At 40.1% G+C, this 21,737-nt stretch overlaps 2 protein-coding genes and 1 long non-coding RNA gene across 4 annotated transcripts; 1 reads left to right on the top strand and 2 right to left on the bottom strand.

Moving 5' to 3' along the window:
- Positions 1 to 1,678: 1,678 nt before the first annotated feature.
- On the bottom strand, positions 1,679 to 5,205 carry LOC4333160 (membrane-anchored ubiquitin-fold protein 1-like). Of its 2 annotated transcripts, none has more exons than NM_001417845.1 (4): positions 4,967 to 5,205; positions 4,724 to 4,881; positions 2,035 to 2,205; positions 1,679 to 1,953 (listed from the first exon to the last, which is right to left on the bottom strand). In NM_001417845.1, the coding sequence occupies exons 2-4, from the start codon at positions 4,857 to 4,859 to the stop codon at positions 1,898 to 1,900; spliced, it is 363 nt and encodes a 120-aa protein (NP_001404774.1). In that variant the 5' UTR covers positions 4,860 to 4,881; positions 4,967 to 5,205; the 3' UTR covers positions 1,679 to 1,897. The 2 variants fall into 2 exon arrangements, with proteins under 2 accessions (NP_001404774.1, NP_001404775.1); NM_001417846.1 differs by having other exon boundaries at positions 2,035 to 2,202; positions 4,967 to 5,198.
- Positions 5,206 to 9,943: 4,738 nt separating this feature from the next.
- LOC107280422 (uncharacterized) lies at positions 9,944 to 12,763 on the top strand. Its single transcript, XM_015774944.3, has 2 exons — positions 9,944 to 10,629; positions 12,498 to 12,763. The coding sequence occupies exons 1-2, from the start codon at positions 10,011 to 10,013 to the stop codon at positions 12,656 to 12,658; spliced, it is 780 nt and encodes a 259-aa protein (XP_015630430.3). The 5' UTR covers positions 9,944 to 10,010; the 3' UTR covers positions 12,659 to 12,763.
- A 5,904-nt stretch (positions 12,764 to 18,667) lies between these two features.
- On the bottom strand, positions 18,668 to 19,565 carry LOC107277942 (uncharacterized). Its single transcript, XR_001544504.3, has 2 exons — positions 19,025 to 19,565; positions 18,668 to 18,954 (listed from the first exon to the last, which is right to left on the bottom strand). It is a non-coding gene; the product is annotated as an uncharacterized lncRNA (long non-coding RNA).
- Between the last annotated feature and the right edge of the window lie 2,172 nt (positions 19,566 to 21,737).

The raw sequence follows: 21,737 nt of genomic DNA, 5'->3' as shown, positions 1-21,737 counted from the left end.
AGACTCTGCTGCACCTGTTTTTTGATTGTCGTCATTTGTTTGTGCTGGAGAACACTAATCCTGGGTTTCATCAAATGGTGGTACTTGCTAGGATTTTATTATGGAGAAAGGGTTTCATGGAAATTTTCTTTATAGTGGCTGGCACATTTGGAAACAAATAAATGCACCAATCTTTCAGAAGAAAATGCCAAGTGTTAGTGCTTGGTTTCATTCTTTTAAATTTGATATATTCTCCTGCGTACTTGTAGAGAGAAGGATCCATCGGTTGAACATCAACGGCAGTAGAAGGTTTCCAAGTTTCTCTATTACAAAATAATAATAATAATAATAATAATAATAATAATAATAATAATAATAATAATAATAATAATAATAATAATAATAATAATAATAATTCTGTCACATATTTTTAGGCACTGATCCAGACCATCTGCACACGATCCAACAGCTCAAAGCGCGTGTAAATCCTCCGCGAGTACCAACCAAGCTCAAGCTCATGCACAACAGGATAAGTAAAAATACTATTCCCTCCGTCCTAAAATATAAATATTTTTAGGTTTTAACACGGTCTACGAGATACTACTTTAACCAACAATATCTATAAAAATAAAATATTTTAAATAAAAAGAGTTACATATTATGATAGTTTGTTTAATGATAAATCTAGTAACATCAATTTTACATGATTGATCTTTTTTTTTTTTGCTATTAATAGTCAAAGTTAAAAATGTTTGACTTGTCACTATGCTAAAAAATGCTTATATTTTAGGACGGATGGAGTACTATTCTCGTTCTATAATTTATGCATTGCTGATGTGCCAAACGGGCCCTGCACACTAGGGGGTGTTTATATTTGTAAAATTTTGACGTGTCACATCGAATATTATATAGGGTATCGTATGGGGTGTTTGAGCACTAATAAAAAAACTAATTATAGAATCCGTAAGTAAACAGCGTGACAAATTTATTAAGCCTAATTAATCCATCATTAGCAAATGTTTACTGTAGTACCATATTATCAAATCATGGAACAATTAGGCTTAAAAGATTCGTCTTGTAAATTAGTCGCAATCTGTGTAATTAGTTATTTAGCCTATATTTAATACTTCATACAGGTGTTCAAATGTTCAATGTGACAGGGTGTAAAATTTTGGGGTGTGATCTAAACAGGCCCAACACTAGGATTCAGCTCCTACCAGACACTTTTTGCAACTTTACCCAAACTAGACTTTGAGCATTTTTCAGTTTTTCAAGACAATAGCTGATACCGAACATAACAGATAATATCACCTAGTAAAAACCAGTAGTGCATTTTTCATGAACTACTCAACCAAAGCCTGCAGAATTTTCAGCTGAAATTACTTGATCCTACATTTGTTTTTGTAACTAGTATTATAATGCGCTGTCCCACGGAAATGTAGTGGAAACAATATTACCACATAAGAATCAGAAGGCAATATATAGCTGATACTGCACATGATAATCTTGGTACTGATGGTACATTATCGCACAATAACAAAGTTTACCAGTATTGCCATCTGGAAATCACAACTGACTGAGTTCTGTCTTTATCGATGATGCCCTGTTTCAGAAAGTTCATCTGAAGCACTAACAGGCTTGCACCAAACACAATTGAGCAAAGGGTCAAACATATAAGAGACTCTAGAATGCAAGAGTTGGATGAGATGGAACGAATTTAGATTTTAGACCAATAACTTCAAGTCATGTACTCGATGCAACTCAGGATTTTGGGCAATGAGCCACCCATAATACAGTGAAAGAAAAATGAAAGGAGAAAGCGCCTCAGGCATCATACAACACTCTAGCAAGAGCCAAAAAAGGGGAGGAGTTCAATAGCTGACACTTCCTCGCTGTACTGCTACTATTCACAAAGCTGTCACATGATGGAACAACCACACCTGAAATCCTTTGGCTTCTTGGCAACTATTTTATCTGTTGACAGTTGATGAAAAATAAAATAATTAAAATAATAATTACAACACTGCATAACCTTGCAAAAGATAGAACACTTACTGGACTGTTTGTCTGAAGTAGGAGCACGAACTACGACATGCATTGTTGTCAATCCAGAGAAGTCACAAATTGGGCTTTTGCATTCTGAAAGGGTTTTGTTGTTCTCCAATATCTTCCCAGCATTAATAAGCTTGAGGTCATTTACAGTCCTTGGGCCCTTTTCCTTATCTGCTGGGAGTACAAAAAATAAGTCATAAGCAATATTCACTAAAAGCTAAGGCACATAGCTCATAATAGTTGGCAATATAAGAATCATCACTAATCTCGTATGGCATTTCACATGGTAAAAAAGAAAATATAACAATAAAAATATTTTTCGTCCTCATTGGCCAGCAATTTGTAGAATTTGCAAGTTTCACACGTTCACAACCAATGGTTATTTTGTAGCGTAAATTCCAGTGGTATATATCTTTATTTTCGTATATATGATAGCATGAAGTTATCCCATCTATAAGAGTAGACATTAATGTGTACGCAAATAGTTAGGCTAGCAGAATAGATCACCTCACCAAGTGACAAAGTAACTACAACAAATTATTGATATATTGACCATGTTCCAAAAATGACATTCACACTCCCCGAAACTACAAACAACCAAGTTTGACTACAATTGAGCAACTGAATGAGCCACATAGCAATAAATGTAAAAAAACTGGACAACTTTTGAGTTTGGAAAGTAGCCAATTCTGACTGGTCTGCAGAGAAAATTAGCTAGTTTCTAGAAGATTCCAGCTTAATGGGTTCCAAATCAGTCATTTAAATTTTAATTGCTGCATAGCTTAGCACCTTCTGGATATTCAAGGGGGATATTATCTGTTAGTAGAAAGTAGAAGCTAGACAGCAACAGTTTTTCTTTTTTTGTAGAGCAGGATAACCGCTCATAAAGGCTCTGTTCGGCTGCCATTATTTTCACTGTGGTGCAGCCAACAAGCACAGTGTGTTGTTTCTTCCGGCTGTGGCAGTGCAGCGGCGGTACAAAGCAGCCGAACAGGCCCAAAATGTACCCACGTTACATCTAAAAGTACTCCCTGTATACTCTCCATTGCGGGGCATTATAGATACTACCATTTGCTGCATATCTAGTGGAAGCCACAAACTATCCAGTCAAATATGTGATGGCATCCAAATTCTTACAAGGTTATATTCAGTTATCTTACCATTATCTTGATTGCAGGATACATATCCCATATTTCACAATGATGCATCTCAAATTTCTGAATAAACAAATCATGATAAAATATAAACTACTAATATGTGAATACGACGTAAAGAAAATTACTTTCGGTGTCACCCTAGTAGTTCACTGCAATGTCTAAAGCTCAACTGCTCCCACAGAACTTCCAGCAAGTACTAGCCTAGGGAGACTCTTATGTCCCTGCCCCTTTATTACTTTTCCCACTTATTCCTAACTAAAATCAATTGGTAACAGTTGGTTCTTGACCAGCTAGATCTCCAGCCATCAAAAAGCAACCTCAAACACCTACTATTGCTGCATTTTGGAGCTGATTCAAAATGCATCCAACTGCCCACCTTGCACGTGTAGAGGTTGTCATCAATCAATTGATCAGTCACCATCCTTCTCCGAGGCTGTGTTATTGTGTCTTGTGTTTAATGCTGAGGTTCAGCTGTTATAGTATTTCATCAAAATGGTGTCTGTCTGCTATGAGAGGAATGGAGCCTGTGAGAGTGTGATTGCACTTTCAATATTGTTTTCTTTTTGCTGCTATGTCTCAGCAAACTGCCCAATTTATGCTTAGTTTCCATACTTTGAAACCATAAAAATTGAGCTGATTAAACTTTCCTCCCAATTAGCGGCAGCATATCACCTTTCACCATGCCCAAGATTGTCAAGCATTTGTACCAATTTTGAAGCCCAGGATGAGAACAAATAATACTAACTTTGGAGCAAATGGTATGTAAGCAGTGACACTGAAATATGAATAGATAAAAAGGTGTGGGATTTTGGATCTTATAGCTTGGAACTTTGGTCTGTTAGACCTATAAACACGTCTTACTTCTTAATATTACCGCAAGCAGCTTAGCAGTCAAAACCAGGAATAATTATAACTCGACAAATGTGCAGCACTTTTATCAAGCAATTCTACTTTCCCAGCTGCTCCATTAGAAGGTCCCCTAAAAAGCGCTTACCCGGTTACACGGTATCAGTTCATGAAATTCATCTTCCCTACCTACTCTATAGTTCTAACTTGTACTACATCAGTTTTGTTCCTCCTAATCGTTCCGTATTTAACTTATATCTGTAGTACCGGCTTGTCAAATGAAATATATCTCTATGAAGCATTGATTTTGCCGCAAACAATCATTCATCAAATTGAACCTCAGCACAGAAAAAACAGCAGCTATAGCAACAAACCTATCCGACTCTGACTGTGACAGCAACCTGAACAAAGATTGAACTCCTATGACATAGTGGCCCAGTTGTTCGAGCCACCTGCTCCAATAATTGGCTCACCATCCTGCAGTATTGGCCCCCCTGATGGCGACCCTGCAGTGCTGTACATCTCAAGATTCCAAGCTAAATTGGTCGCAGAAAGAACCCGGGAGGGGGGCGAAAGCGACCGCCACATCGACGCCGATCACACGAACGCTGTGGCCACTACCACTCACCCGGCGCCATTGCCAAGAAACCAAAAAAAAAAAAAGCTTTATCGAGTAGAAGAGAGAAAACCTTTAGGCCATTGAGCAACGATGGATTCCTTGAGCGTGGCGACGGTGGAGGCCGCCGGGTACCTCTTGGGCCCGATGTCGGTGCCGTCCGGCAGCCGGAACTTGATCTCAAACTGCTCCTGCACGCCGCCGGACATCTCCGAGCCCCCCCAACGCCAGCTGATGACAACAACAATAGAAAAAAAGCATCTGCTTCAAGAACAAGGGAATACTACTACTACTACTATAATAAATAAATAATTACCAAATTTCTGGGCAGAAAGCGAGGAATCCGGGGGGGACGGAGAAGGCGGGGGCTCAAATCTGGATGAGAAAGGATGGATCAAGAAACCAGGGAGGGTGGGGAGGAGGAAGGATCATAGGAGTGGAGGGGCATGGGGGAAGTAGTACTAGTAGCTAGGCCAAGTGCCCAAGGGGGAAGGAAGAAGACGAAGAGGAGGAGGGAGATTTGGAGTGGGGAGAGGAGAGGGGGGTGTGGGGGGTGGTGGGGGGGGGGGGGGGGGGGCTCAAACACAAAAGGAAACGAGGCAGCCGCCGGCCGCATCTGCTGTGCGCGACAGGATGGAAAGGAGACAGCCACCACCACAGCCTCGTCGTCTCGTCTTCTTTTTTTTTTTCTTTGGCTCGCGAGCCAACACCACCGCGCACCGCGTTTGGAGTTGGAGTTGGACCGGCTGTCCACACAAAACGGTTGCGCTGGCTCGTGGGGAACCGGGGGATTTCGCTGCTTCGACGGCTCCGTTTAGAGCAAGTTTAATATGGTAGCCCCCTACTGGCCTCCAAATTATCTATATCCAATATAATAACTAATTTATACAATAGTTACTTACTATATTATTAATACATGGTCCTATCTGTTATACACACATTACGTCTTAGAGTCTGTGTTACAACCGGCTACATATCTTTAGCCTGCTGCTCTTCTCTCTCTTCCTTTATCTCTTTAAAATATATTTATAGTTGGCTTATAGCCTGCTATTGTACCTGCTCTTAGTTTCTAAAAAAATTTGGCAAAATTTGCCCTAGAACACCTAAAAATTATGTAATTGGTTGGGAGACACTGTAAAATCGCGTCGTTGCTGATGGACATCACAAATTTTATGTAATTTGCTGTAGGACACCCGAGACAATATTTTATCATTTCTTATAAAAAGAGGATAGAGAAATTTCAAAAAGACAAAATTGCCCTTAGCCTATCTAATCCCCATTGTCAGCAGCCGCTTCCCAGCGTCGCTCGCCAACTGCCGCCGTCGAAGCCGCTCCGGCTCACTAATCGTCATCGAAGCTATCACCGCCACCCGCTTCCCAGCGCTGCCCGCCGTTGCCTCCATTACCGCAGCCGTCGGGCTCATCGACCATCATCGAAGCCGCCGCCGCCGCTCGCTGCTGCCTCCGCCGTCACCTCCGCCGCCGCCTCCACAACCAACGACGCTGCCACCTCCACAATCGGCGATGCAGCCACATCACCGCCGCACGGCGTGCCCGATCCGCCCTTAGACTCACTCATCCCTGCCACGACATTGCTGTTGGGCGTCGTCGTCAGGCTGAGCGCCGGGTGCGTGCAGGTGCTGAAGATCCCGCACGAGAAGAGCGCCCACGGCGACAGCTTGAGCCTCGCCACACTGTCAGTGGCAGCCGCCCAACGCCATCAGATCCAGCCTCCCGAAGTCAGCCTGGAGCCACCGCGCTCCTGGCGTGGTCGCGCCCATGGAGCTCGGTCGCCCTTGCCTACGCGCTAACGCCGCCCAAGGCGCTGCACCGGTCCGCACCGTCGCCGGTGCTATCCCTCTCCCTCAGGCTCACTTGAAGAATTAGAAGAGAGAGAAAGAATGAGAGAGAGAAGAATAAGGAAGAATAAAGAAAAATAATTCAAAGGGTAGAACCGTACTTACACAATAGTTTCTATCTCCTATTCCTCCAAAAATAATAAAATAATGCCGCGGGTGTCCAGGAGCTAATTACCAGTTTTTGCGATGCCCTGTAGCAAATACGTGTTTTTACGGTGTCCCCTAACTAATTACATGTTTTTTGGATATCCTGTAGCAAATTTTGCCAATTTTTTTTCCCAAAAACATCACATTCGAATATTTGGATAAATACATGAAGCATTAAATATAGATTTTTTTTTAAAAAAAACAATTGCACAGCTAGGGGGGAAATCGCGAGACGAATCTTTTGAGCCTAATTAGTCAATAATTAGACATAAGTGCTACAGTAACCCACATGTGGTAATGTAGAATTAATTAGGCTCAAAAGATTCGTCTTGTGGTTTCCAGGCGAGTTATGAAATTAGTTTTTTCATTCGTATCTGAAAACATCTTTCGACATCCGGTCAAACATCCGAGGTGACACCCAAAGAATTTCTTTTCACAAACTAAACAGGCCCGGAACATTTTTAGAGCCGTGAACGGAAATTTTTTTTCATGTCACATCAAATATACGAACACGTATTTGAAGTATTAAATGTAGATTAATAACAAAACAAATTATAGATTTCATCTGGAAACTCCGAGACGAATTTATTAAGCCTAATTAATTTGTTATTATCAAATATTTAATGTAGCAGCACATTGTCAAATTATAGCGTAATCAGGCTTAAAAGATTTATCTCACAGTTTACACGAACTCTGTGTAATTAATTTTTTTTCTATATTTAATACTCCATGCATGTGTCCAAACATTCGATGTGACAGGGTGAAAAAATTTTGTTTGAGAAGTAAACAGGCCTTAGTACTCCCTCCGTTTCAGGTACATTTTGACTTTGATCAAAGTCAAAGTTCCAAATTTAACTAAGCTAACAGACAAATATATAATATTTATAATACTAAATTAGTTTCATCAAATCAATAATTAAATATATTTTTACAATAAATTTGTTTTGGGTTGAAAATGTTATTATTTTTTCTATAAATTTGGTCAAACTTAAAGCAGTTTAACTTTTAGCAAAGTCAAAATATATCTTATAGCTTGAAACGGAGGGTGTAGTATATAATTTTTTTTATTGCTAGACAGTTTTTTTCAGAGAAATTTTCGATTTTTGCTTATGTCTATTTTTTTCATTACGACACGTACGAAGACACATCATGGTGAGGAGGTCGCCATACAAATATGCATGTAGGATGCCGGCATGAACCTAACCATCTTTGCATTTTAGCTAAGGTTAGTTTTTTTTTTCTTGGAGCTAGGCCTATTCCTTTTCGCCTCACGCGGCCTACTAGGCATTGTGGGCTTTATGAGTACAAAAATTCTAAAATTTTCATGCACAAAGTTTATATGTGTAAGTTTGTTTCTATAGTACATTTCACACATAAAGATCTTTTGTATAAAAACTATATGCTATGCATAAACATGTTTTTGGCCAATATGTTAGTCGCTGTCTCACTGATTTAAAACCAGGTCGTGCTCCTTTGCAACTGGACCTCGGCCCTGTTTGGTTCGATGGGCTAATTATTAGCCCTCACCTTTTAACTCTGAATTAGCCCTTAAGAATCCAAACATGTAGGCTAATTTGAGGTTAAAGTGAATTAGCCCCCCTCAAAACATTAGCTCCTCCAAGGGGTGCTAATGGGGCTAATTTTGTGTGGGGACCATCAAAAAGCAGCCCTCTCTCTCTCCCTCTCTCTCCTATCTTTCTACTCTCTCTTCACCTTTTAGCCTTAAATTAACCCATGGATCCAAACATATCATCTTAGGCTAATGTTTAGCCTATCAATACATGACTAAACATTAGCTCTTAAAATTAGCCTTGGGCTAATCTTCCAAATAGGGCCCTCCTCTCTCACACCCGCAAATGTATCCCTAACATATTTAAAGAGATGGAGACGAGTGGCAATTTCATGGCTCACCTAGAAGCGTTTAAAAACGTATTTATGTGTGTAATAGTCGTACGCATCAGGACTCTATATGACTTAAAAAAATAATCTCAAATAAAATGTGGTATATTTTCACTATATTTGGATGTGGCATAATGGTTAAGAACCCTTTGTTTTCGTTCGGCATTATATTATCGCTGAAGTCAAATATTCGTATGTCCTACAAAGGGTTGTCGCTGATTCACTGTCAATAGATCGAAGTTTGTAAGATCTAAGAAAGGGTAGTGCTTGATGAAGGGAAAAGAGAATACAGTTTTGGTTTAAATAAGTGTTATTGGCACATCCTTTTCTTTGCATGAAGGGGTTTAGCGTGTCCATGGTTCCATTCTTCAACTGGGTTGTTTTTAGCTTCTTTTTTTTTTGTCAGACACTAGTTTACATTGTAGGAGGCTGAAAGCCTGAAAGCTCCAATGTGTCTTAAAACTGCCATGTTTAATTGCAAACCACTATCTTGCTTGCATCATATAGGATCAAAACCACCGTGGATTGAGCTGGAGACCATATATTCGATTTTAAAATGTTGAGATTGAGAGTGATTTCTGTGTTGGATGTTACAGTTTAGGTTGTAGTCTCTTGATTCAGTCAAATATATAACGTTTTTCTTACACTAAGATAGTGTTTGAGTGAGCAAGAAAGGGTGAGAAAGTTTTTCGTTTTCCAAGCGCACGCTTCCCGAATTGCCAAATATATAGTGTGTTTTCTTAAAAGAAAATTATATATGAAAGTTACTTTAAACAATTATATTAATCCATTTTCCAAGTTTGGAACAATTAATACTCAATTTTATCATGCGCTAATGGTTTATCTCGTTTTGCATATCTTCTGAACCTTATCCTCTCCCCTCATGTCATGTATTATACTCCCTCCGTACTCGTAAAGGAAGTCGTTTAGGATAATGTTTAAGTCAAATCTTGAGAATATAGATTATGAATAACTCTCAAGTTGTTGAGTTTGAAAATATAAAAATTATAGGGGCAATTGCAAATACCACTATTTTGAATCGTTATTTCAAGACTGCCACTAGAAAATTGCAAGACTGCCACTAGAACTATCATTTGAAATTGAAAAAACCGGTGGCAAATTTGCAAATGCCCCAAAATTATATGAATAGATTTGTCTTGAAAAATACTTTCATAAAAGTATACATATATCACTTTTTAATAAATATTTTTGTAGAAACAAGAAGTCAAAGTTATGTTTTAGAGACCGTGTCACCCTCCAAAACGACTTGAGTACGGAGGGAGTATTTCTCAAAAAATTATATATTGTTGACTAAAGAGGGAGTAGTTCTGAACAAGACATCACTTTGGGAGCTAAACTGAACTTAGAAAATAAAAACTAGGGACACCCACAAATAAACCTTGTGCTTGAGCAGCCGTAGTAGTCACGCTGCACCCGCATCCGCATGCACCAGTCATGGCGATATCAACATTCTACTGCCTTCTCCTCCTCTTCCATTTCTTCGCCTTCCTCTCCTCGATCAGAACCGCCGGCGATGTGACGGCGATCGCCGCCGTCGGCAGCGAAGAAGAAGAAGAACACGCCGTGGCGATCACTGCGAGCGGCCCGTCGTCACCGTCGACACCGCTGCCGGTCGCGATGGGCGGCGCCATGGCCGGCTTCGGGTTCTTGTTCCCCAATAATCTCCGGCTTCTCCGCGGCTTCCCGGCGGTGCAAGAGTTGCACGCGAACAAGGGCAGCGGCGGCGGCGGTGTGGCGGTCTGGGGCTCGAGCATCCCTTGGTGGGAGTGGGACAACCCCGCCGCGCCTTCCGCGCTCCGAGCCGCGCTCTGCCGCCTTTACGCCGAGGCGTACTGCGGGTCGTTCTGCAGCAGGAGGATTCATGGAGCCGACGCGGTGGAGGAGGAGAAGGAGAAGAAGAAGAAGCTTCGCGTGCTGCGCTACGACGCCAACGCGGCCGTGGGCGGCGACGACGACGACGAGCTGCAGCAGTGCAGGCTGAGGTGCGTTGCCGTTGTCGATCTCCCCTGCCACGCTCTAGGTAGAGGCGGCGTCCACACTGCCTACTATTCAGGTATCAACTCTTGATTTGTGTTTCTTTAGATTATCAACTCTTGATTTGTTGATTGTACAGTAATTTGTCCCTGCTATCTTTTCTTTTAGATAATGGGTAGAATTTGGATTTTTTTTTAAAGAAGCTACTACCACTTATTATAGAGTTGTTGGTTCAATTAAGTGCAATAATTAAACCATGACATTCTAATGAAGTTCAAAGTTCGCCAAAATTTTACATGCATGTTGACTCCAGTTCCAGCATTTTTGTTTCACAATTCACAAACCTCTGTGCCCAAAACAAAGCTAATATATATTAACTTAAAAAGTATATGCAAATACGACTTAGTTAGGGATTTATAAAAAATAATATCAGTTCTGCTAAGCCATAAAACTCAACATAAAAGAGGTGTTTATACTTATTGTAGGTTGTACCCGTCTAAGGTATTTGTAGAGTGTAAGAATCGTTGATGCTAGGGTATACGTAAGATTGAGATAGATAGACGAGACGAGAGACGGATATTTTTATATAGGTAATAACCCTACTCCTGTTGGCCAAAGCTGATGTTGCATTTATATATCAATATAGCACGAGTACAATATTTGAGATAATCTAATCTAGTTTCTGTCATGCTAGAGGCATAGAGCTCTTACATGTGGTCGATGGCTAATATAGTTTGCTTCCTCGAATATGAACTTGGTTAGATTGGAGGTCGCCTTAGATCCCTCTTTGATGGCATATGTTTCTCCACATTGGGTTTGTCTTGGCTTGCATCGGTGTATGTTGGCTCGTCTTGGATGTTTAGACCTGTTTTGGCATCCTCTCTCTCCTCCAGAGGGATCTTGTATTTTATAACCTCAGGTGTTCCACCCTCGATAGTTACACACTCAGGTGGTCGGGATATTCACCCTCGACAGTTCCATTGTCCAAGTAAAGCTAGGGAACCAAGCATGGATATGATCTGAGCAGTTCCTGTTGTGTTCAAGTAGGACTTTGTTTCTTTTTCTTTATCCGGAACACCTTCCATGTATGAGACTTGATTCCGTATAAGATTTTGTATATAGTGGGTTCCGTCGGGGCTAACAGAAAAGTATTAGGTATGTATTATCCATAACACTATATTGTCAATACTAAATATGTTTTAGTCAATATAGACCAATAATCAAACTTTGGTTTTAACAAAACACAAAATATAAACAACACTCCAAAGATATTTAGCAAAATGGCAATCAAATAAAAGATGATTGGTAGTTTCATCATACGTATAAAAGCAACAATTTTTTACTACCATCCTAATACCGTTTTGCTAAATTACCCTTGTTCAGACTACCCTTTTAACATATATCACATAAAGATTGTTGTATCGACTTTGGCCTGCAATGCCGGCATTTGCCACATAGAAGATGATGTTGGTTTCCTAAAGATACTTCCACGGTATTATAATTTATGAGATTAGTTTTCCTGGCCTGGTGATATTTTTAATTAGTATCCTAACTACCATGTAGCAAGAGTGGTCAATAAGCAACCAATCATGCATGATAAATATATCATCATTTCGAAATAATTCAGTTTTGATAAAAGTCACCAAATTTTGATCAACAGTATTTATTTAGCATCAAAGTTGTATGCATTTACCGTTATTGCTTATGTAAACATAGTAGCTAAATAATCCCAACGTGTTACCTTTACTAGTATCTTACATTTAAACTTATTTTGCTTTGATCTTGCATAAAAAATAGTTATACTTTATCCTCGGTCACCATATGAAGGCTGTGGCCTGTGGGTGTGTAACTTGAGGCAGCAATATAGCAATGTGCACGCTTTGTTAATTCGTGTGTACTTTTCTTGCACATCTTGTCTAATGTTATGTGTACCTGTTGTGGTATCAGTGATTTTTGACAGGTTGCGATGGCTGGTTATGAATCCATTATCACTACAACCATTATTGGTACTGCTTATTGCGACAACTTGGATCGTCGATTATTTTCTTCTGAAAAATAGGATGGACAATGAAAGGGGAACTGAAATCAGTAAGTTCACTTTTTTCTAAAAGTTAAAAAAACGGTACATAACATTTTGTAAATACAAAAATATACTTGTAAAATTCCATACTTAAGGTTAATAGACAAGGAATTAATGAGGTTGTTTGACCCCCTAACGAAACCTATTTTTAGGGGTGGCTAAAATGGGTTTGCAGAGTTGACAAAAGGCCTATAGAAATGTTGTTTCCAGTGGCGTTTGTCTTGCTAGTGAAAGGAATTTTCACGTTTTGATTTTTTCAGACAGGCCGAAAAAAATATTTCCAATTATTGTATGATGTGATTTCATACAAAATATACATGTGCCAATCAATCAATCAACTAATCTCAAGCCGACAGGTTTTCTGGGTTTCGATTGGACCACGTAGCGCTGTTAAATATTGAGATAAATCAAGCATTTACTAATGTGAAAAAAAGAGAAAAACTCACTTCTCCAGGACCAGAAACAGAGAGAGAGAGAAGGTTAACATATGAGAAATATAGAACCTTCTCAAATCTAAACTACAATGGAGAAAGCCAGAGCCTTCAAAAATATAAGGGCCTGTTCACTTTGATGTTATTTTCAACCTTACCAAATTTTAGTAAAATTATCAAAAAATGGCTACATTTAGTTTGCTGCTAAATTTTGATAACTATATAAGAAATCCTGCCAAAATTTTAGCAAGTTACCAAAATTTTGGTAATAATGCCAAAATTAGTAAGGTTTTTTTGGCATCAAAGTGAACAGGCCCTAAACTACTGTCTTAATCTCCTACGGCAAAAATTCACACAGCAAATTTATCAAAAAAAGAAAAAAATCACAGGGCAACTTAAAAGGAAGGGGGGGGGGGGAAAATGATGGTAAACACGTAAGGGGCCATGTAGCGGTACGCCAACAGTCGTGCTGCCTTTCTAGTATTCCCTCCGTCCCAAACTACCAAACTACAGGGCACCACTTTTTTTAAGAAAATCACACTCGATAGCTTTTGATTAATAATCATACTAACTATATCTATAACTATATCTATACTAAGTATTATTCATGCTATATTACTATATTCATATTTTAAAGTAATTTGATAATCATACTAACTATATCTATACTAAGTATTATGCATGCTATATCACTATATTCATATTTTAAAGTAATTTGATGTGATGCTAATTTTATATTTATTGGGATCATCGAATGAAATAAAATACTGGTTAAAGTATGTTATTAAAAACCATGTAAAAAAAATATAAGCCTTATAATTTGGGACAGAGGGAGTAGAGGGAGTAGTATATAGGATTTGAAGCCAGCACCTCCCTATCCACACACAGCCTGCGTACTATCTTACCTCAAAGGAGTCTCTTTTATTAGCACATATTATTATTCTTTTGACTTCTCTCGTTGAAAATTTGTAACTCTTTTACTTAAATTACCGTCAGGGCCTTTCCTGATAGTTTCCTTTTATAAATAAGAAAGAAAATGAGAATTATTTATAAATGGGAAATTTTGCTACAGGACGGACACCGTGACTTCGTGGTTTTAGCTATAGGACACCGCACGAAGTAACTTTTGGGGGGAAAACACTTCCAAAAGTTAGATATTTATTGGTGGATATCGCATACATAAAAGTAATAATTTTTGGTTGAAGAGGAGAGAGAAATCACATGGAATGTCATAAATGCCCTTGGGCCTACATGTCAGCGCTCCTTTCTCTCTTCTCTCTATCCGCTCCTTCACTTCTCTCTTTAATATCTTCTATCTCTATCCCACATATCAGCGACGACGGTGGGCAGGTGAGGTCCGGCGGCGGCGGTGGCGGCAGTGGGAGGGCGAGGGCGGATCGGCCGAAGGCGAGGGCAGAGTGAACACGACCAACGGCGCATGGAGGAGCGCTGACGCCAGCCAGCGGCACGACCGAATAGCGGCGCCGGCCGGACAGTAGGCGAGGTTTGGTGGTGGCAGCTGCGTGTGCAGAAGCGGCGGCGCAGCCGGACGACGACGGCTGCAGCGCGCGGAGTAAGGAGGGAGGAGCGCCGTCGGCGGTCGGCACCACTGTCCAGGTGTTCCGCTGGCCGGAGCCGTCGCCCTCCCGTCGCTGCGGTCACTGCTCTTGCTCTCGCCCTCCCGCCGCCGGCGGCCGCCAGACCTTGCCTGCCCGCGCATCGTCGCTGACATGTGGGATAGAGAGAGAGGAGATTAGAGAGAGAAGTGAAGGAGGGGATAGAGAGAGAAGAGAGATGGGAGAGCTGACATGTGGGCCCAAGGGCATTTATGACATTTCATGCGATTTCTCTCTCATCTTCAACCAAAAATTATACATTAATGCGTGCGGTGTCCACCAGCAAATATCTAACTTTTGGGAATGTTTTCCCCCAAAAGTCACTTCGTGCGGTGTCCTACAGCTAAAACCGCGAAGTCACGGTGTCCTGTAGCAAAATTTTCCTTTATAAATTTACAAAGACCATACAACTAGATTTATATGTAGTTTGTATCCAATCAAGAACTATCTGGTTTAGAACACTTCCATTCTACATGTAGCTAGAAGAACATCGTCTTTGAAATCTTTCTACCATCTCTGAACACTAGGAGCCACATTCTGAAAAAAAAAAGGTGCATTCTTATGTTTCCACAAATGACAGCAAGGTATAAGACGTTTCTACTACGTACAAACCAGAGTTCAGCCATTAAAACAAAAGGAGTTTGTTACACATGTTTGAAAGATCAATCAATTTTTTGGACTATGGCTGTGTTTAGTTCAGTGTAAAGTTTGGATTTTGGTTGAAATTGGAGATGATGTGACTGAAAAGTTGTGTGTGTATGACAGATTGATGTGATGGAAAATGATTGAAGTTTGGATCTAAACACAGCCATATGCATCTTCTATCAACCTCCACCCATTCACACATGCATCTCTCTTCTCAACTGCACATGCTTACCATCTCCGCGGCCCTGCCCCACCTGCCCCATTCCGTTTCATAGCCCTTGTGCTACCTAGTTTGTTGTTGAATCCTAGCTAATTTTCCTTGACCCTTCTGCCGACCCATGGTTTGGATACACTCATACACATACTCACCCCACCCTAGACCCAAATATATTCTCGTCATCATCATCGCCTTGGCACATCTTCACAGGAGACGAGGTTGCCTCTGTCTCTCGAGCACAACCACAACCACCAAGCACTGATGCACATCAATTTGTGCTCCAGTTCTTGGAGGGCTAACTTTGGTTCTTATATTATGTTTTATCCAATGTGGTCTCCATGTTTGAATTTTTAATTCAAAACCGTTATGATCCATTTGAAACACCATGTAGCAAGCCAATTCAGCATACACTCATCCTTGGTTTCAAGCTCACTTTTGACAACACATTATGGCTTCAATCCTAGTGCAATGTAAAACATGAGGGCATAATAGAATTTGCATAAATTGAGTTGATTTGTGCACATGGACACATTGTGCTTCAAGTGTCTTGCAAGGACCATTTCAAACAAAAATATAAATACGGAAGACTCTGATGGATTGAAAGAAACACAGTAGCAAGCTAAGCCTTTAACAAAACATGGTGGAGGAAATTGCTATTCTCCCAAGTCATATAGGTATGAGGGCATAAAAAATAGTGTTTTTTTTCGATTCAATAGGCCTATGGTCGGAGGATCCCTCCTATCTATACCCCTTTCCTTGGTAGGTTTGGTAAGAAAGCAAATGAATACATAGAGTTTTGAAAAGAAAGAAAGCACATAGCTTGACAAGTGAGCATCCTATAGATGGATGTGGGAAAGGCAGATAGGAGAGGACAATGGGGGGAGGAGGAATGACATAAAGTATGTTTTCTAGTCCAACCCCTCAGTACAGCTCAAGGGTTGACTAACTTGTCCGGCGGTCCAGAAGAATCGAAGGCAAGTAAAGGCGATCGACTGCCTACAGATGGTTGAGGAAATTGCTATTCTCCCAAGTCATATAGGTATGAGGGCATAATAGACTTTTGTATGTCCAAGCTCGTGACTTTATATGACACTAGCATATTGCATCAGTGTTGCAACATGATTTTAATTAAAAAATATTATTATTAACCCATTATTAGCATACGTCATCTTTTTGTTTATATATGTGTGCGTATTACTAACACGTGAATTCTCTAGACCTTACACTTGTTTTAGTGGTGGGGGTGGTTGACATGTGGGGCTAGAGATGGCTGACATGTGGACCCTCTGGCTCCACATGTCCTTTTTCTTTTCCAAATAATAGGGAGTTGGTGGTGGGAGTGGTGGCAAATTCACCTCTCACCACCATCACTATTATCTTTTGTAAGAGTATAGATGAGTAATACATACTTCTTGTTCTAGCTGCGTACATATTTGAGAGCATGACATTCTTAGCATATGATCGAGCCAAGTTGACTTTTCACATTGCCAAGATACATTAGATTGTCATTATTCGGTGTGCAGATTTAAAAAACATGCATATCTTAGAAATATGTTGATCATGAGAAAAAAAACCAATGTGATTATTTTATTTGTGATAAAATATGCATATTATATATTATTATATACAGGTACAATAGAATATTTTTCAACTGATGAAGGAGTCGATTTAACACGAAGTAGTATTGCTAGCATTGCTCCCATAGATCTATCAACTATGGAAAGGGCCACGGGAGGCTTCTCCAAGAGGAATATCATTGGTGAAGGTGGTTTTGCAATTGTTTACAAGGTAATGTTTCTCAAGGTTTATAAAAAATGATTCCCCGCAATATTGATCACTTTCCATTGAAGTTTTGAAGATTAGCATATTGGTGAACTTGGTGTTTTACTTTATATAAATTTATCAGAACATGAGAATTACATGGGCCAGCAATACATATTGACCCCCCTAAAATAACTACTATTTGGCACTCTATAGCTTGGGAAATTATTTTAGACAATTGGGCCTCTACTTCCTTTTCCTCCTTCCTATCCTCCTCTCTGCAGCAGCAAGATCAGCATGGCACAAACCATGTCTGCTCTGGTCTGCAATAACTTGACTACTCATGCCATTGATGAGAATGTGCTCATGTTCATTGCACTCCTTGCCCATCTTACTATTGCCTATGACATCCATGCCAAAACAGTAGAGTGCATCCATGCATTAAGATGCACAATAGCAGTAGCATTGGCACAAGTTGCCAAGAACACATGAGGTAGGCCATGGCTACAAGTTAGATGTGGAACCTTCCAAATCATCTTCTAAGGCGTGCCCCTTGGAAAGGATGAAATGGATGCTAATTGTGTTGTCTGAAGGTGAGTCTCCCTACATAAACTTCCACTTGCCTTCACCCTTTTGTGTCAAACCAAATTCGTCACAAGGTTGTCATGAGATATTTTTTGTGACGAATTTACGCTGATTTGTGATGACATTGCACCATCATAGAAGTCCAAATCTATTGTAGTTAAACTGGCATACATGGCTAGCTGTGCAAATGTTTACCAATCAGGTCTCTTTTCGAATGGAAAAAGTTTATTTGGAGGATTTTTATGGGAAGAGCCATAGGGGTTAAACAAAGAACATCCAAATTGAAATAGCTAAGTGATCGAAGTAAATCTTCAGTGGCATATATAAGTTATTTATCATACATATTCATAGCTAAGATTTATAATTTACTCAGGGCATGTTTGGCGTAGAGCTTTTGGTAGCTACAGCTTTAAAAAAAACTTCCCCAAACAGTAATTTTTTTTTGACATTTAAACAGCAGGAGAGGCTCCTATTGTGCTATATCTTTACCTATTATAAAAGTTTAAGATGTTTTTGCCAAAAATTTTTCGTACGTTGTCCGATTCCCTCCCCGTGATCTTTTTTTTTTTGCGATTTTTCCTTGTTATTTTCCAGTCCGACTCCCTCCCCGTTCCCACTCGTGTCGCGCCACAGTGCCAGTACCACATAAGGCGGATGTTGCACAAATTCAAATACCGATACAAAATCCAATCGGACATTGAATCTAGAGAAAAAGAAAACGAAACAAGAAAAATAAAAAAACCGCACAAATAAAAAAATTGCACAAAAAAAAGCCCACGACCGGCTCAAATCGATCCAATTTTCTTCATTGAGTACTTCAATACCCATCCCCAAATTGAAGATGAATATATGAACAACAAACAATAATCCCCATAACCTTATTTCAAGATATGAACAACACATACAAATCCTCAAGATAAAAAAAACATGAATAAACATGAACAAATCACGCGAGTAATTCATTATCATCGCCATCGTCACTGCTTCTGCTTCTGGTGTGGGAGGAAGAACAGGAGGGGGCGGCGTCACCATCGCACCTCCCAGATCGGCCCATCTCCGACCTCCAACACTAATGGATCGGCCAAGCCACCAGAGGTAAGTAGAGGAGAAAGAGAGGAGAAGAAGGGTATTTGTCGCACCTGCAGCCCATTGTCGCCGTCAGCTCGTTACCATGGAGGTCGTCGCCGGTTGATGCCGTAGCCGGCGGCGGGAGGAGTCCGGAAGACCGAGTCGCCGTCGCCGCCGCCTCGAGTCGCTGCGCCCTTGCCGGGAAGGGTGAGTGCAGGAAGAGGAGGAGATGGAGCAGAAGAGGACGGATCTGGGACGCCGGACCGCCGCCGCCTCCCCTCCCATTGGATCCGGCAGAGGGGAGGGCGCCGCCCCTGCCCGCCGCCTCCCCTCCCGCCGGAAGGGAGGGCGCCGCCGCCTGCCACCACCCGTCAGCGTCGAGCCCTCCCGCGGCCCCATGGTGAGGGAGAGGAGGTGAGGGACGGAGAGGCGTCGCTGCGCGGAAGGAGAGCCGCCGACGCCGAGGAGTAGCTTGCCAGCGCTGCTCCCTGGCTCGTTGCGCACCGCTGCTCCTGCTCTCTAGGCATCATTGCCACGGGACAGCGGGTCGTGGGTAGAGGGAGAGAGGAGGCATGGAGAACAAGACAGGAGAGGAGAGGATGTGTGGCTGGCGACAGGAGAGAGACGGGAAAGAGAGAGAGAGAGTAAACGAGACAGGAGAGAGACGGGAAAGAGAGAGAGAGAGTAAACGAGAGAGGGTGGATAGAGATAAGGTTCTTTGACTAGAAACAGTCACGATATTTTCTCAGTAACGTACTGTACCAGCTTCTGTTTTTCTTATACTCCCTCCGTTTCAAAATGTTTGACACTGTTGGCTTTTTAACACATGTTTGACCGTTCGTCTTGTTCAAAAACTTTTGTGAAATATGTAGAATTATAAGCCTACATAAAAATATATTTAACAATGAATCAAATGATTGGAAAAGAATTAATAATTACTTAAATTTTTTGAATAAGACGAACGGTCAAACATGTGCTAAAAAATCAACGGTGTCAAACATTTCGAAACGGAGGGAGTACTAAAATGGAATCTACGACCTAGATATGCTATTCATTGAACTGAATTCCGCTGAAAAATTACAGTGGGTTGAGATACACGTATATACTTAGTGTTGTTCTCTTTAATTATTATTTTCTACTAGCGAAAATACTCGTGCGTTATAACGGGTGAAAAAATATTTAATCATAATATATGTTTTTCATGCATAACCATGTCAATAACAATGTTTGTATGGATCGTTTGTAGCTGAGACAATAAAAAAATTGGAACATCTTCAATGTAATCTCTCATGTTTTTATTTAATTTTTTTACGGACGATGGAAATACTTTTTTCTCGCGTATTTTTTTATTTTTTACAGAAGACAGAAAACATTATTTTAACGCTTTTTCTGACTTTTTTTCTCACGTATTTTTTAACCGTTTTTATTTTCTCATGCTTTTTTAAGTTGTAGAATGAAAACTTCTCTTTTAAGTAGTTATATTAGATTAGAGATAGAGAAGAGATATATACTGTCTACTAAAATGAATAGAAATCGGACTTCTTTTCCACACTTTTTTCCTACCTTTTTTCATGCGTGATTTTTTTAGTTTATACGAGCCATTTTTTCGTCACTTTCTTAGGAAATCGGACAAACTTTTTTTACATGTTTTTGTGGTTTTTTTTATTCTTCGTCTTTTACATATTCAGACTTTTTTCCATTTTTATGGGAATCGGATCTGGCTTTTTTTTTAACTTTTTTTCACCTTTATAGGAATCAGATTTTTTTCCCGTTCGGATCTACATTTTTTTTTTTTGCCACTTAGTGGAACCAGAATTTTTTTAGTTGTTTTTTGCTATTTTTTCTCAGATTTTTTTCCTTTTTTAGGGGGAATCGGATCTACGGTTTTTTTTTCGCCACCTTTTTAGGGGAGTCGGACTTTTTTTTTTGTTGTTGTTTTTTTTGCTATTTTTTTTATTTTGACGGACGAAGGAAACGTTTTGAAATTTTTTAAGTAGTAGAGATTGCTGACACCAAAATCACCAAAACTTTTCTACTATTATAAAATTGAAGATAATTTTACCGGTACTCTGGTACGTCATCCGTGTATAAGTTGATTTTTAACCGTATTGAAAAATACAGTTCGTTCGCTTTTGAAAATACAGATCTATATTTGAGTCGGGTTTTAATTTCGTTCGCTTTTGAAAATACATAAGGAGTCGTATAAGAAATCTCTTGAAAAAAAACTCGCGTGCTAACTTAACATGATTTAATCTCTTGAAAAGAAAAACTTGCATACTAACCTGGCATTATTTTCTAGAAAAATATATATCCAAGCGAATTCTCACAGTGAACAATAATAAGATTAAAATAGCCTTCACCCGTTGCAACACACGGGCATTTGTTCTAGTTAAAATAAATATGCGAAAGTTACAGAGTTACATTATGTACACAAAGGAGTTAAGAAATACTAGCTATCCATGATTGCCGTGTTGGTAGATCAGCTTCCTTTGCCCTATGCATATGCATGGCAAACTCCCTTTGAAAATCTATTTTCCACCTATCAAAACTGTGAGCAACATTATTGAAAATAACACCATTCCTGCTACACCAAATGTGCCAGCATCCAATTGCTAGAACTTCGAAGAAGAAGTTGTGCTGAAAGGAGTTTTGAGCCGATATGATCATATTCATTATTTCCAGGGCCATGTTCCATTGAATGCCAATGTGTTGCCAACATTGCTAAGCCACAGGGCAAGAGAAGAAAAGGTGTGTCATGTTCTCTGCACTTGAAGTGTTACACAT

This window comes from Oryza sativa, chromosome 3 (assembly GCF_034140825.1).
Source record: "Oryza sativa Japonica Group chromosome 3, ASM3414082v1".
NCBI lineage: Eukaryota > Viridiplantae > Streptophyta > Magnoliopsida > Poales > Poaceae > Oryza > Oryza sativa.
Note: the sequence above shows the minus strand (reverse complement) of the source record. Positions and strands in the feature narration are given on the sequence as shown.